This window comes from Phascolarctos cinereus, unplaced genomic scaffold (genome assembly GCF_003287225.1).
Source record: "Phascolarctos cinereus isolate Bilbo 61053 unplaced genomic scaffold, phaCin_HiC Scaffold_5;HRSCAF=322, whole genome shotgun sequence".
Classification (NCBI taxonomy): Eukaryota; Metazoa; Chordata; class Mammalia; order Diprotodontia; family Phascolarctidae; genus Phascolarctos; species Phascolarctos cinereus.
Genome location: NW_027555958.1, coordinates 462,602,803 through 462,618,280, shown reverse-complemented (window position 1 = coordinate 462,618,280; position 15,478 = coordinate 462,602,803). Strand labels below are relative to the sequence as shown.

The 15,478-nt window shown below is 44.7% G+C and overlaps 1 protein-coding gene across 4 annotated transcripts in view; it reads right to left on the bottom strand.

Moving 5' to 3' along the window:
• The window catches only part of NFIA (nuclear factor I A), a 471,982-nt gene that overhangs the window by 140,370 nt on the left and 316,134 nt on the right, over nt 1–15,478 (bottom strand). For all 4 annotated transcript variants that reach the window (XM_020993052.2, XM_020993050.2, XM_020993053.2 and 1 more), the window contains exon 4: nt 10,430–10,504. In XM_020993052.2, coding sequence (XP_020848711.1) covers nt 10,430–10,504 — 75 coding nt within the window. The remainder of the gene's footprint in view (nt 1–10,429; nt 10,505–15,478) is intronic.

Below are 15,478 nucleotides of genomic sequence, written 5' to 3'. Positions count from 1 at the left end.
GGCAGAGTGAGCCTCGGACCTGTGACTTGCGCTTTGGGGATAAATAGCAGTTGATGGAAATCTTGATTTCTGCCAGCCCATTCCTGCCCTTGTCAATGTTACTGCTCAAATACTCATCCCCAAAAATGTAAAGAAAAATAAGAGAAAAATTAACCAAAAATATCCTTCTGCACTAATTCGATTTTAATATTTATTTTGGAAACTGATTGAATTATAGCACAGGAAACCCACTAAATTAGGCCAGTCGAAGTGATATATTTTTCTTCCTGAGAATATGGCAGTCTGTATGATTCCATCTTTATTTTCCTTTGAGAGTTGATTAAAACTATGAAAATATCTTTCCCAATGTCACAATGGATTTGAGGTAAAAAGAATTAGACAAGGGGGAGGAAAATTATGTCGAGCAGATAAACTTTGGTGATTCTGTTCTGTAGAGACTGTGGCGAGGTGGGGAACAATCCCAATTGGAGATTTTTGAGCTGCCCAGAAGGCCACTTGATTGTCAAGGTCTGCCTCTGCTTTGTCTCCTCCATGTTGTCTGTCCCCTCCCGTTAGACGGGCTTGAACCGAAAACCTCCTGCTAGAAAATGGGCTATGCTCATTCTGCAATGACTAGTACAGTCTGCTATTGACCATCTCATTATGCTGAGTTCCATTTATAAACACGGCTAACCGCAAAGTTTATGGAGACCTTTTTTTGTGTAGCTTTAATAGAATATTGATCGAGAGCATGGCTGGAGTGGACTGCCATCGAATTGTGGAACAGCAGACAAAAAGCAAGGTCACAGAAACTCTTCGGTCTATGCCTGCGATCTATTTTTTATTATAATCTTTTCTCCCCTCTTTCTCTCATGCTGAAGCCCACAGGGTCCATTTCAAACATCCGTGCTGGCTAAGCAATGGGGACAATTTTTTAAAATGGTAATTTCTGCATGGCAGTCTTCTCATTACTAAAGAGAGGAAAAAACCAATGGACCTCTCATTCAAAGAAAATAAAAAGTTTAGGCTGGATTTATATCCATACACACACACACACACACACACACACATATGATACATATTTCTTCTATATATAATATGTATTTCTATATACATATAGGTAGATCTGTATGTTTACCTCATACTTACACATACATATATTTATATGTATACATGTATGTATGTATAGAGATATAAATATATATGTTTAAAAAAAGTCTAGGACATGTCCTACAAATCTAAGCTTGTGACATGTTGGAATGAAAAGATTGCTGAACAAGGGAGGTTAGAATCTTGGTTTCCTGTGTGACCTTGGGAAAGTCATTTCCCTTTCTTTGGGTCACCATCTATAAAAGGAGAGAGTTGGAGTTGAGGTTCCTTAAAATCTTTTCTGGCTCTAAAATGATACTGGGAATCATGGCCCCTCCCACTACATGAAAGCTCCTTAAAGAAAGGGTCTCAGTGATATTTCCCTCTGCACATACTAGGTATGTGTTTGTGGAATCCACTTAAATTGAATCAGTGGGAAGGAACCTGAATTAGAAAAGAAATCCTGGGGCATGTTAAAAGAGGCTCTGGATTTGGAGTCAGAGGCCCCAGTGCCTCCCCTCTGCCCTTCACCAAAGCCCCGTGTGAGCTTAGGCAAACCAGAAGCTCGGTTTCCTCTTTTTAAAAATAGAAAGCCAGAGTGGATGACCTTGGAGGTCCCTTTCATTTGCCCTATCTTATTTCCTGCATGTTCAAGCTGTCTCCCCCATAAGAATGTAAGCTCCTGGAGGGCAGGGGTTGATTTTGCTTTTTCTTGGCTTCTCCTGCACTTCCCACAATGCCTGGTAGTAAGGGCCTAATCAATCAATGCTTGTTGACTGACTGACTGATTCAGCTTTAAATCTCGAACCATATTTGGCAGGAAGGTATAGGATGACATTTCTTTAGGTGCACTGTAGAGGGGCACGTATGTACAGATAAGATCATGCAAAATAGATTTTATAGAATGCAAAGTAATTTTGGGGGGGCAGGTAGGAAAATTGTTGCACTAACAACTTGGGAGAACCAGAAGCTTCCTGTAGGAGGAGGCATGTGAGGAAGCGAGGGATCTGGGGAGATGGAGGGGGGAAGGGAGAACACTGCAGGCCTGGGGGTCCACCTGGCAAAAGGACTGAGAGACCTCCAGTTTTATTGATGTGCATTTTAACTGAGCTGACTCTTTCTTTGACCACGCTCCTCTGGTAAGAAGGAATGAAGCGAATTGCTTTTATTCAGCCCCGGACACCTGTAGGCAGGCACCCCAAAGTTCACCCTCATGAGGGCCCCTGGGAGGGCTTGGCCTTTGGGTGGCTTTTAAATGTCACTTGGGGCACACCGAGGCTGCCGCTCGTGTGGGAGTGCAGCAGGAAGACAGCACAGTTTCAAGGCACCGAGCAGCCACTAGGGTGCCACCTCATGCCAGGCTGGAGACAGAGCCCCACTCCATCCATTCCCATGGCCCACTGACGAGCAGCTCTGGAATCCTGCAGCATTCTAGGAGGCCAGGCCTGCTTGCGGCTGGGCCGGGACGATCCCGTGGCTGGGGCTCTAATAGATTCTGCAGCAGGGCAACCGGAACCCCAAATCAAGCTGGGTCACTGGGAGGGCTTTTTCACACCCAGAGAACCCACTGCTGGCTCTGAGAACCCTGGCTTTATCCAAATTCCAGGGCCCTGAAGTCATCCCCAGCCTCGGAGTTTACTTAACCCTTGCAGCTTCTGAGGATGGAGAAACCACGGGCAGAGAAGAAAAATACATGCAGCCTAGAGCCACAATGCCCTCTGTGTGTCTGCGGTTTTCCCTGCCTCTCCTAGGAAAATAGCGGAGGGTTTAAAAAGCACTCCACCAACTTCGGGTCTGACTGAGTCAGCACTTTTGAAGGAAGTGGGGGGAGACAAGGGAATTTTTCAGAGGACGTTAGCATCAGGAAAGCAAATTAACAGCCTAACATGCAGAGACACACAGCCACACATGGGGGTACAGCTGGCTACAAAGTAAAAAGAAGCTGTGGATGGATGGCTTGGTGGATGGAGGGGTGGTTGGGTGGATGCGTGAATGGATAGGTGGATGGATGGAGGGGTGGGATGGAAGGACGGGTGAGTGGATGGATGGATAGATAGGTGGATAGCAGGATGGGTGGGTGGATAAGTGAATGGATGGGTGGATGGATAGATGTGGGGGTGGATGGATGGATTAATGGATAGATGGGTGGCTGGATGGGTGGATGGAAGGATGGGTAGATGGAGGGGTTGTTGGGTGGATGCGTGAATGGATAGGTGGATGGTTGGAGGGATGGACAGAAGGATGGGTGAGTAGATGGATGGATAGACAGGTGGATGGATGGATGGATGGGGGGTGGATGGATGGACTAATGGATAGATGGGTGGATGGATGGGTGGATGGGTAGATGGATGGATGGGTGGATGGAAGGATGGGTGGATGGGTAGATAGAAGGATGGGTGGTTGGGGTCATCTCCCATCATCAGTAAGCAAGCTTCCAAGGAGAGGCCAGATTGTGGCAAATGCATGGGAAATGGACCAATCCAAGAGGGCTTCCTTGAGAAGTCTTTGTTTGAGAATGCACCATCAGGCAAGAACATCTCTCAGCAGATGGTTCCCGTCTCTTCACTCACAGTCACATGCAAAAACAACTTTAGGGATTCTGTAGCACAGAGAAAGCCAGCGATGATTCTTCTTTGGCTCAGATATAATACAGTGCAGGGGAGAGAGTGCTGGCTCTGGAGAGCTGGAGGTCTTGGGTTGGAATTCATGTTCTCCCCATCCCTCTCGGTGTGCCCCTTAATTGCTATGGGCTGTGTAACCAGGGACGAGTAGTAGGATCACAGATTTAAAGAAAGAAGGGCCCTCAGAGGCCAGCAAGACCAACCCCTTTATTTTACAAATAGGAAAGTGAGGCACAGCACTCATGTGAGGCACGCTGACTCAGCTTCTCACTCCAGAGCCTGGGCTCTTTCAGTAAACAAGCATTTATGAAATGCTTACTGTGTGCCCAGCACTGTGCTTTCAACTGTAATTACAGTAGTCTCCATTTACACAACACTTTGAGGTAGTAAAAATGCTTTACATCTATCACGGCCTTCGTTCCTCCCAACAGCCTTGTGGGCCAAGCTGACCATCTCTGGTTTAGAGGTGAGGAAACAGGCTCTGTAAGTCACTCCTGATCATACAGCTTGTGTCTCAGGTAGGATTTGAACCCAGATCTTCCTGAGGCAAAGTCCAAAGCTCTAGCCATCTTCTGCTCTCTGAGCCTCAGTTTCCTCACCTGTAAAAAGACGTGATATCCGTATTGCCTCCCTCAAAGGGTAGTGATGAAGGAAGTGCTTGGTGAACTCAGGGTGAGTTAAGATAGGACAGGGACAGACACTCCCAGATGAGGAAACTCTACCCACAATGCAGATCGACCCCTTCCCTACAACTCTGACTCTGAGAGAGCTGCCTGAAGTCCTGAGAATCTAAGTGCCTTGCCCTGGGTCACACAGTCAGGCAGGATTTGAACCGAGGTTTGCCACTCTATTATCATGGCCATGGCAAGTGCCTTTCCTGACTCCCCCCAGCTACTAGTACCCTCCTCCTTCAAATTATTAGGTAATTATAGATTTATAGGTATATGAATTGTTTCTCCAATAAAACAGAAGATCCTTGAGGGTGGGCTCTGTTTAATTTACATCTTTGTGTCCTCAGCAGCTAGATGGCATCATAGTGCATAGAGTGCTGAGCTTGGAGTCAGGAAGCCCTGAGTTCAAATCTGACCTCAGATACTTCTTAGCTGTGTGATCCTAGGCAAGTCACTTTACCCTGTTTGCCTCAGTTTCCTCATCTGTAAAATGAGATACGGAAGGAAATGGCCAACCACTATAGTATCTCTGCCAAGAAAACCCCAGATGGGGTCATGGAGAGTCGGATGTGACTGAAAGGACCAAACAACAATTCCAGCACAGCACCAGGAACGTGGGCAGAACTTTACAAAGGCTTGCTGAATTATCATCATTTCTATTACACTGTCTCAAGCTTCCTGTCCTTTCTGCCTCCTACCGAAACTTCTGCAACACTGAGATTTTCCATGTCAACATTAACCATGTGATCACTTGGGGAAAATTGAATGTTGATTGACTAAGTGATTGATTTCAACTGAAAGGGGGCTGATCCAGAATTCCAGAGGTGGGGGGAATTCCCACAGTGTCCCTGGAGAGTGAATAACACATAGGCCTCGTGAAGGGGCTCCTCACTGGCGGAGTGAGGCAAGGAAGCCAGAGTTGGTCTGGGAATTTTCCCTCTTTCTTTCAGACAGGCTCCTGACCTTTACCAGCTAGGGGCCCAGAGCTCATGAGAACAAAGCCTCCCCAGGTGGCTGCCTGTAGGAGCCCCTGACTCCATCTCCTCAGGGTACCCAGTGCAGCGGCCATCGAGTCTGCTGCAGGCAGCGAGGGTGCCCACTGGCTGCCCTAGTCACCTCAGGATTTGTGCACTGGAGCCAGCAGCTACCCCCTTGAGTCTCTCTGGCACCCCCACCTTTTAGGGAACCCTATGAAAAACAACAACCTTTGCACAGTTATTCTCCAGTGCCACCTAATGAGGGAGTATCCAAAGGGCAGGGGGCCAATTAGAAGAAATCGCAGAAGAGCCGAAAACTGATTTTGCCCTGGAAATGGATGGGGAAGGCAAAGAATGATAATATCAAGTTCAAATGCTCACTGACTGAATGCCAAGGCCCTCTAGACTCCAGGAAATGTCCCACGATGGGCACTGCCCCCAGCCCCAAGACCATAAGTGCTGTGCTAGACAGGACCAAGGGAGGGGAGACGGAGGAGGGGGAGCAGTCAGAGGACTGGAAGGGGCCTCCATGGTCACCTGGCCCAGCTGATACCAGAACAATAATTCATCTACAACACTCCTCAGGATAAGGTGATGATGTCAAATTGCCTTTCAATTCCCTGACTTTAGCACAGTACCTGCCACACAGTAGGTGCTCTGTTGATCGGCTGATGGACTCAACATGGTTGGAAAATAATTACCCCGTCTTCTTGAAGAGCCCCATTGAGGAGCTGGAACCTACTACCTCCTGAGACAGCTCACCCCACTTCTGGATCATTTTCATCTGAAGACGCCTCTCCCTGAGTTCAAATCTAGCCTCAGACACTTCCTAGGTATGTGACCTGGGGCACGTCACTTCACCCTGTTTGCCTCAGTCTCCTCATCTTCTGGTTTAGAGATGGGGAGTGACTTGGCTGAGATCTCAGAAGCAGTAAGGAGATTTGAACTCAGGTTCTCTGACTCCAAAGCTCAGTTGTATGAAAACTTGTAGTTGGAGGACATGGGTTCGCATCCTGTATCTTCTCATTACCAGCTGTGTGATCATGGGAATGTCAATTTCTCTGGACCTAAGGGTCCTCATCTGGAAAGCCAGGCGGCTGGACTCCATGGCCTCTATAAGGTTCCTTCCACTCAAAATCTATGACTCTATGATATAATTAGTAATATTTAAAAAGGTACTGTGCCAGCTAGGGGGTGCCACAGTGCACAAAGCGCTGGGCCTAGAGTCAGGAAGAGCTGAGATCAAATTCTGCACTTACTAGGGCAGACTCTCACTAGCTGAGTGACTCCAGGCAAATTACCGAACCTCTGGCTGCCTCATCTGTAAAATGGGCATTAACAACAGCGTCTCCCTTTCCAGGTTGTCGTGAGGATCCAAATGAGATAATATTTGTGATGTGCTTAGCACAATACCTGGCACACAGTAGGGGCTTAACAAATGTTTGTTCCCTTTCCTCCTTCTTTCAAGGAGACATAAGGCTGTTTGATCTTGGGCAAGTCATTTAACCTTGTACATACTTTGCTATTTGCATGTTGGTTGCCCCATTACAAATACTCTTTGAAAACGGGATGATTTTGCCTTTCTTTGCATCCCTAGCTATTCATACAGATAGTACCTGGCTCATGATAAGAGCTTGCTTTTTTAATTTAATTGTAGGTCCAGTGCTTAGCATAGTGCCTGGAACATAGTAGATGCTTAATAAATGCTTATCCATTAGATTAGTTAAATGCTTGTTGACTGACTGGCTGAACCTCTCAGTACCCCAAGGCAACATTGCAGAGAAAATGTTGACCACCCATTGTTGAAGGAAGTTTCCTTATCCTGAAGTTCCCTAGATCAGTGAAATTATGGGTCAAGTCTCTATCCATGTCAGCACAAGGCCTAGAGAGTATTAGGCGGGTCCTCTACTATGAACCATCCCAGAGGGCCAGAAGGATGGAAGGTCTGGGATTCGCATCAGAGCGAGCTCACAGATGGATCCAAGTGGGGGCACAACCACTCTAGTGTTCCCCAGGGTGGCCCAGCCCAGGTGCTGCATCTAAGGGTCTTGGAATTGATTTCCGGCCTCCACCACAGTAATGGCAGCCTCCTTAAGTGGTAAGGCTTTCTGGAAGGTGCCTGGCCTCCGGAATGCTACCCAAGGGATTGTCACTGTTTACAAGCTAAAGGGTGCTCTTGAAAAATCCCCAGATGCCCTTGGCTTAATGGGCCCTGGGTGGGAGGGGCAGGAGCCCCCTGGGAGCCGCAGACCTCAGCCTAGCCCAAGGCCATGACTGAGCCAACAAAGCGAATATTATTCTCCACTGTTATCATCAGTGAGAGGCAGGATTTGATTGAGTCCTGGAGAGGACGCAAAACCACGGACTGCAGCGAGCTCAGAGAATCCATATCAGGTCCCACAAGCAGCTTGGCAAAGCCAGAACTGTTCTCGGGGCTGCTTCACGCCAGTATTCCAATGGGCCCGTCAGCTCCCTGCTAGGAGTCTTCCCTGGAAGAAGGCGTCCACGCCAGCCCCACCTGGGGGCCTCGGCCCTTCCTGCAATAATTTCACTATAGGAGACGCTTCCACCAAACTGGCGACCCTTCTCACTTCCTCTTGACCTTGGGAGGAAGGGGGGAGCACTTTGGTTTTCTATCCCTCATTCTTGATACTTGGTAAGACCACACAACTTACTCCCCCCAAGAAAAACACAAAACAAAGTAAAAACAATTGCCACGATCTGAACCGAGCTCTTTCAATCTTGCCAGCTTTCTCCCATTAATTACGCTCGAGATTCAGCAGCCCTGGGAGATTTGTTTTTCAAAGGCAGACTACAGTATCAAAAAGAGAAAAAACCCCAGCATAAAAGTGAGCTTTGGAGTCAGAGCGCCTGAGTTCCAATCTCCTGACTGCTTCTGAGACCTCATCCAAGTCACCCTCTCTAAACCTGAAAATGAGGAGATGCAGGCACAGACAACTATTATTATCATCTGTGCCTCAGTGTCCTCATCTTCAGCGTTTTTTCCCTTATATCATGTTGCCTATCTCATCTGTAGAACTGGGGTAATAATGACATTTATTACTTTAAGTATGTGGCAGTACGAACTTCATGCCATATGACAGTGACCATGGGCAAGTCTCATAATATCTCCGGGCCTCAACTTCCTCATCTGTAAAATAAGGGAGTTGGATCAGATGGCCTCTGAGCCATCTTGCTCTAGAGCATTGATCTTGTCATGTTTTCAGTCTTAACCTAGCTCCTAGGCACCCCACCTCTCCCCACCCCAGGAGGAGAATAAATAGGAATCCTTATTTATCCTCCAGCCACCTTCCTCTGCTGCCCTGACCTCCTCAGATCACTGTCATATACAATTGCATCCCACCTCCCTCCTCCCCGCCTGGCCATCTGTGCTCTACTTTCCCCAGTCCTCCAGTCCCCACAGACTCGTCATCTTGGCCCTGGCTGAGAGAAGTCAGATATCAGAGCAGGAAGAATCGAGGGCCCTCCATGGAACCACAAATGGTCAAGGGAAGCTACGTCAGACCTGAGCATCCGGTCCTCTCTACAGCCAGTGACACCGAGAGAGGAGTTTTATGTTAAGGTGAAAAGTAAACCAATGAATAATCGAGGTCTTCCTTTCTCGTGGGATTGGACATTCAGAATCTTAGGTCTCAAGGCCTAAGTGATGCTGAGTAAGAAAGGTTAGCCTCATTCTCCCTGGCTCCTTTGGGCATCCAAAATGGCACGCTGAACAAGGGCTGGACTGCTCCATTTATCTCTCCCCTCCTTGGAACATACGTGGCCAGGAGTGACTGACAAATTACAGGCTACGGATGTATTTATTCACTTTTCTTACGAACAGAAGGAAATCCCAAGGATGCAAAGGAAAGATGTCCCAACAGCTCAAGCTCTCCCAAAGTAACATGGGCTTCTGTTCATAGAAATCAGACCCTCCTCTCGACTCCTCCCATCCCCCCCTTCAAGATAAGGGTAGGAAACCACTGGTCAGGTTTGGGTTGGGCTAGATAGACTCTTGAGTTCCCTCTCAACTTTGAGGTTCTGGGATTTCTTGATGCAAACTACACAGTTCTTCTTTCAGTTGGGAGCATCCCTGAGTTAAACATCAAGCATTTATTAAGCACCTTCTATATACCAGGCATTGGGATTGTAAAGACAATAAAAGTAATAAAACAAGGGCTGGCTGAAAGGATGTGTGTGTATGTGCGTCAAGCTCACGCTTGGGCTATCTGGATTATGGCATAGCAGACGTCCAATGGATGCACCTTCGGATCAGAGGAGCTGGGGGGGGGGTGACAGGCACTCTTAATCCCCCATTGTTAGTGAGTATTAGCAGACTGGTGGTGATCTTTTAACAGGGGGGCATTCATGCTGTGGGCATTAGCATTCCTTAAAGGTCAAAACCAAATCTTTTTACAAAGCAGAATGTCTCAGGAACTGGAGAAAACTGCCAGATTTCCCCCACTGCCCACTTTAAATGAGGGAACTGGAGAGACCCTTAATCTCATAGGATCATACAGCTAGTGCTGAAAAGTACCTTACAGGTCATCTGGTCCAACCTTCTTTTATCTTATAGATGAGAACACTTAGGCTAAGACCCAGTGGGTAAGTAACTTGACAAACAGACCTAGGCGGGGCAATGTCTGGAGTGATACACTTGGAATCAGGAAGACATGAGTTTTAATCCTACCTCAGACACCAGCCGTGTGACCCTGGACAAGCCACTTAGCCTGTCTGCCTCAGTTTCCTCAAGAGTAAAACTGAAATTGATAATAGCACATCCCCCCAGGGCTGTTAAAATAAGGGAATATTTGTAAAGTGCTTTGTAATATGCAAATGCTAGCTGTTATTACTAACTGTCATTCAACATACCACACAGCCTCTCTAATTAGGATTTCAGTTCTTTTCCCAGGACTCCCATCAATATAGCATTTAACTTTTCCTGATTTAAATTCTTGGCTGTCATGAGACAGCATTCTTCCAAAGAATCTAGAGTGAATGTGGAAAGTTTTAAGGACCCCTGGGGGTACAGGTAATGAACTAGTCCAAAGCTAGAAGACGTGGGTATGAAATAAAGGGAAAGGATACTTACTCTGGGACACTCTGACTAGCTCAGTCACGCTGAAAACCCCCGATGTGACGAAACTGTCTTGGAAGCCCAAATGTCCTAGAGAAAAACAACAAAAGAGAAAGTGTCATAAACAGGAGAGCCGTGGGCAACCCTGGACACCCAGGCTCTCTATGTCAGTTTCACAATGATCAGACCCATGACCAAGACCTTGTTTCTGACTCAGCCTGAATTATTGTTTATGGGGGAGGGCACAGCCAGAAAGACCCATGGAGGATGTTTTGTGGTTAAGTCTGCAGGTTATGGTAAGTGAACACGACCCGGCAGCAACAGGATGATTTTTGTAATGGTAAAGAAATTCAACAGGAAACCTGAAACAAAGGCCCATTTCAATACACGGTTACCTTGGATGACCTCTGGTGACTTAACAATGAGAAAGAAAGCATCATATGTCGGAATGGGGGTAGGACAGCTCAGTTCTATAATCGTTTTAAACAGGATTCTCTAAAGAAACATCTGATCGAGATTATCTACCCATTCATTCAAACAAAACAAGACTTAAAGATGTGCTCTTCATTTTCACAGGCTGGGGGTGGGGAAGGGGGGAATCGGAAAATAGCAGCTGCTGAAAAAACACAGAAATAAGCTTAAACCCTCCAACTTTAAAACTCATGGGTTTTTTTCCTCCCCCTCCACATATACATGATACTTACTATTGTTTGTCAGTAACAATTTCTTGAATTTTTAAAATTTTCATTGAAAGATAAAATAAATGTATTCATTCCAAAAATATTTCTTTAACTATATCAGTTTCTTAATTTCCTTTACCATGTCTGTTATCTCACTTCATGATAGGAATATTGTAGAACAAAAAAAGGTTTTGAATGGCAAGAGAACATGTGAGTTACTGAATTGCAAACTCAAGATGGATTCTGATCTAAAAGTGTTGGGATTCTATCTGTCTCTCACACCCCAGGAATTTGGTTCCGAGTTATACATATGCCCCTGGAAGATCATCTTCAGTGGCCATTTTTAAACTCAAGGTCAGAGGAGAGATTTCCAAGGTTCTTAAAAGAAACATAAAAATCACAATTGCCCTATGGGATAAGCAGCAGGTATTTTCAGGATTACTTGATAAAAGATGCCCACATATAAAGTACACTTCTTGAGTTGAAGGGCTGTTTTTAAAAATTAGATCAGTGCCTGGCACAGAGTTGGCACTTAATTAGTTTTTAATGCATTTTATTGATGCCTTTTGTCTTTAAATCATAAACAGTTTGGGGAGAAAAAAAGCTGCCTCCCCTTCCTCTGTACTGCAGCCACCGCTGAAATAAGGAAAAATTAGCAAAAATATCCAATACAGTGAACAGAGCTGACAATGTCTATACAACATTCTGTCCCCATCTTCTGCCTTTTCACCATATGGAGGAAAGAATATGTTTCATCATTTGCTCTCTGAGCCTATCCCAGATTTTAAGGTTACTCAGATTTTAGCTTCATTTTGGTGACATTTTTCCATTAACATTGCTATAGTCATTGTTATATCATTCTCTAGGTTCTACTTATTTTACTCCATATCAATTCAAGCAAGTCTTCTCTTGTTTCTCTAGTAACTCCTATTCCTTGTATCTCATTGCAAATCATATTCCATTATATGTCTATATCACTGCTTCCCCTCCCTCTCACCCCCACACACTCATTCCTCTGTTGATGGCCATCCATTTTGCTTTCATTTCTTCACCCAGAAAAATGTTGCCAAAAATACTTTGGTATAAACTAGATCTTTGTATTTTATTTGTCTTTGATGTCTTCAAGGTATAATGGGACCCATTAGTCAAAGGGAATGAAAAGTTTAATCATAACTTATTTATTTATTTTGTATAATTCCAAATTGAGATCAAGAAGAGTTGGACCAATGCAGAGTCCTAAGGACACTGTGCTGCATGGGTCTTTTCACAGCCTCCCCAATACTGACCATTCCTATTTCTTGCAATCTTTGCCAATGTGCAGGATTCAAGTGACACATCAGAGTGATCTTCATTTATACGTCTATTTCTATTAATTATTTCAAATGGTCATTTACAATTTGCGATTCTTCTGCTGAAAACTGTTTCCCCCATAACCTTTGGCAACTGAGACAATAGTTTTTGCTGTTAAATATTTGTTATCGATTGCCTCTATGTCTTGGATACCAAACTTCTATCAGGGATATTTGACAAAAAATCCTGCTCCTACTCTCCAACCAGTGTTACTCTCTTATTAATCTGCACTGATTTTGTTTGCGCAAAAGCTTTTTTAAATTTTATGAAAGTGAAATTCTTTTGTTTGTCTCTACCAATATTTCCAACCCTTTGTCTGGTGAAGAATTTTCCGCTTAGTAAGAGTTGTGAAAGGGTCCACTTCCTACTCTCTAAGGTGACCTTTTACATTCTAATGAGTGTTTATCAAACTCAGCATGTCATGGTTTTTAAAAAAATATTGGTTCATGACAATATTATCCAGTTAAGTTGGGTGTCTTTCTAGGGGGTCTAACTAACATAAGCAGAGTATACTATCAATAAAACGTTCAGTAATCAGCATTTACTAACTGAACACAGAAGCAATTATCATGTTTTAGGGAAGCTATAAATGGATCTGCCTTTAAAAAAAAAAAGAGGGGTTATTCGATTTTTATACACTTTGCCTTCACTCCAAGGACTGAGCCTGGATTTCTGATTTCTCACCAGGACAGGGAAATCCCACATGAGGAAGCTCTCTCTACCACTGCAGGGTGGTGCCTTTTATTACAACCTATCGTCTTGGGCTGCCTGGGGCGCTGAGAAGTTAGAGACACAGTCAGTACCAGTGAGGTATGGGACTAGCACAGGCCTTCCTGTCTCTGAGGTCAGCTCTCCGTTCACTTACACCAGGTTGATGCCTCTCCCTATGGTCCTACTTTACAGGAGAGATTTTCCTTGGAATCTGAAAGAAAATTTTCATATGTTTTCTCATCTAAAACCCAGAGACTTAGTCCATAGAAAATCCATTGCGGTTATGTGTGTGGGGGGGAAGAAGGGGTTAGTTGAGAAGGTAATTTCCTTTTTTAAAATCAACAATTCCATTTCATGGGGCGATGGAGTCAGTTGCACCACACAAAACCCAACCCGATTGTGCAAGTTTTATTTGACTTATATTTAGTAAGGGCCAGAGGCACCAGCCACTGGATTAGAGGAGCTGGGAAGGAAGAATTGCTTTAAGTTTTGGCACTGCAGACTAAAAAGATCCTGCCTAGCGGGGCCATGAGCTTTAGCCCGCGCCAAGCCCATGGGTCCTCACAAAGGAATCTTGCCACAATTTATGTTAAGAGTTTGACTTAGAACGCAGAGCCACATAATAGCAAGGAAATTCATCGTGAAGGCTGAAAATCCCAGGCTGATCTCTGGCTTTTGCTCATCTGGGTTTACATTCACTGCCTGCCTGCTGGTGCATGTTCTCCCTAGAAGGCCTTAAATCTTTGAAATTCCTTATTTTAAGGTGGACCTACTGGAGATGGAGGTTCTGTGGATGGTAGACTGTAGACAGGGGAGGCCCTTTTAATCCTGTCACTGAGAGCTATGTGATGAATAGATTTTTTAATAAAACTAACATTTTTAGAGGAAGTTAAGAAGCAGCAGGGCCTAATGAGGAGAAGGCCAACCTTGCCTCAGTTTTCTTAACTGTAAAGTGAAGATAATAATAGCATCTAGCTCTCAGGATTGTGATGAGAATAAAATGAAATAATAATTGTAAAACACTTTGAGAAGCTTAAAGGGCCGTAGAAATGCTAGCTATCATTATTATTATTATTATTATTATTATTATTATTTTGTTATTTAGGGGCGGAGACAGGTTAGAAATGTGTCTTCAGTGGTGGAGAGCATCCCTTCTATCACTTTCTCTGGAAATTAGCCTTAGAGAGATGCCTGGGGCACTGCAAGTGATCTATCCAGGTTCAGAAATTCACCCTTTGTCAAAAGTTGGGCTTGAACGCAGCTTTTCCTAACTCTGAGCCCAAATCTTGGCCTCTCATTATCATTATCAGTTATATCCCATTTGACTCACATGGATCATTTGACCTTGGGAAGGTTATTGACCATGTTAATGCTCTTGGTAACTCTCTGAGACTGTTACAGAGAAGCTGCTGACTGGTACCAGTAGGAGTCTTCTCTATATACATCAAAGAAATCACAGGCCCAGCTCCTTTCCCCAATTATCATCACATTTTTTTTAAAAGCTCCAAACAGAAAGTCTCTTTAAAAAGATGTGGGGAGATGATGTGATGTCAGCAGATCTATGGAAGTCTTCTCCTAATCAGATGGCACAGCCCATCAACCTGGACTCCTTCCCATCGGCACAGGGTCCTAGGAGAAAAGTCCTCTGCTCTAGATACCCATGCTTCTGCAAGTGCCCGGGAAACTAGGATTGCACCCTCTGCTTATTATTCGGAAACCAACTGGCAAACGGTAACATGAAGACGCCGGCAAACAAAATGAAACCCAAGGAGTGAGGCAGGACCTGCCAAGATGTGGCCACCGTAATTCCTAAGAAGACCTGAGCGGATTAATATTTCATTCTCAGGAACAATAGCTAAATCATAAACATGCCTTTTTGGGAAACAAGCCCCCCAATCTCGAGGCTCCATTTGATTGCAGAGCAAGTCAAAGAAGGGCTTGTCTTCTCCTCCCCGAAATGGAAAATTTCACTAATTCCAAATTCCAACCTTAGGTGAGCATTAAAAAGCTTCTCAGTGGGAAGGCTGATTAGATATTCTGAGTGCCCACCCAGTTGGCTTTTTGAATAATGCTTCAAAGAAATACAGGCAAAACACACACTTTGGTTAAGTATATCATACAGGGGAAGTTGCATTGCTAAATGATCTGGTTCTCACCCCAATTCTGAACCTACTGTTCAAAAGCATTCGGGTAGGCGATTGAAAATGAGAGAGAGAAAGATCCTTTTCCATTTAATCTAAAATGATTAAAAAAAAAACCCAAAACCAGTTCATTCACTGAAGTCGTGTTCAACGAAGCCCCAGTTAGAGAACAGATTTCAATA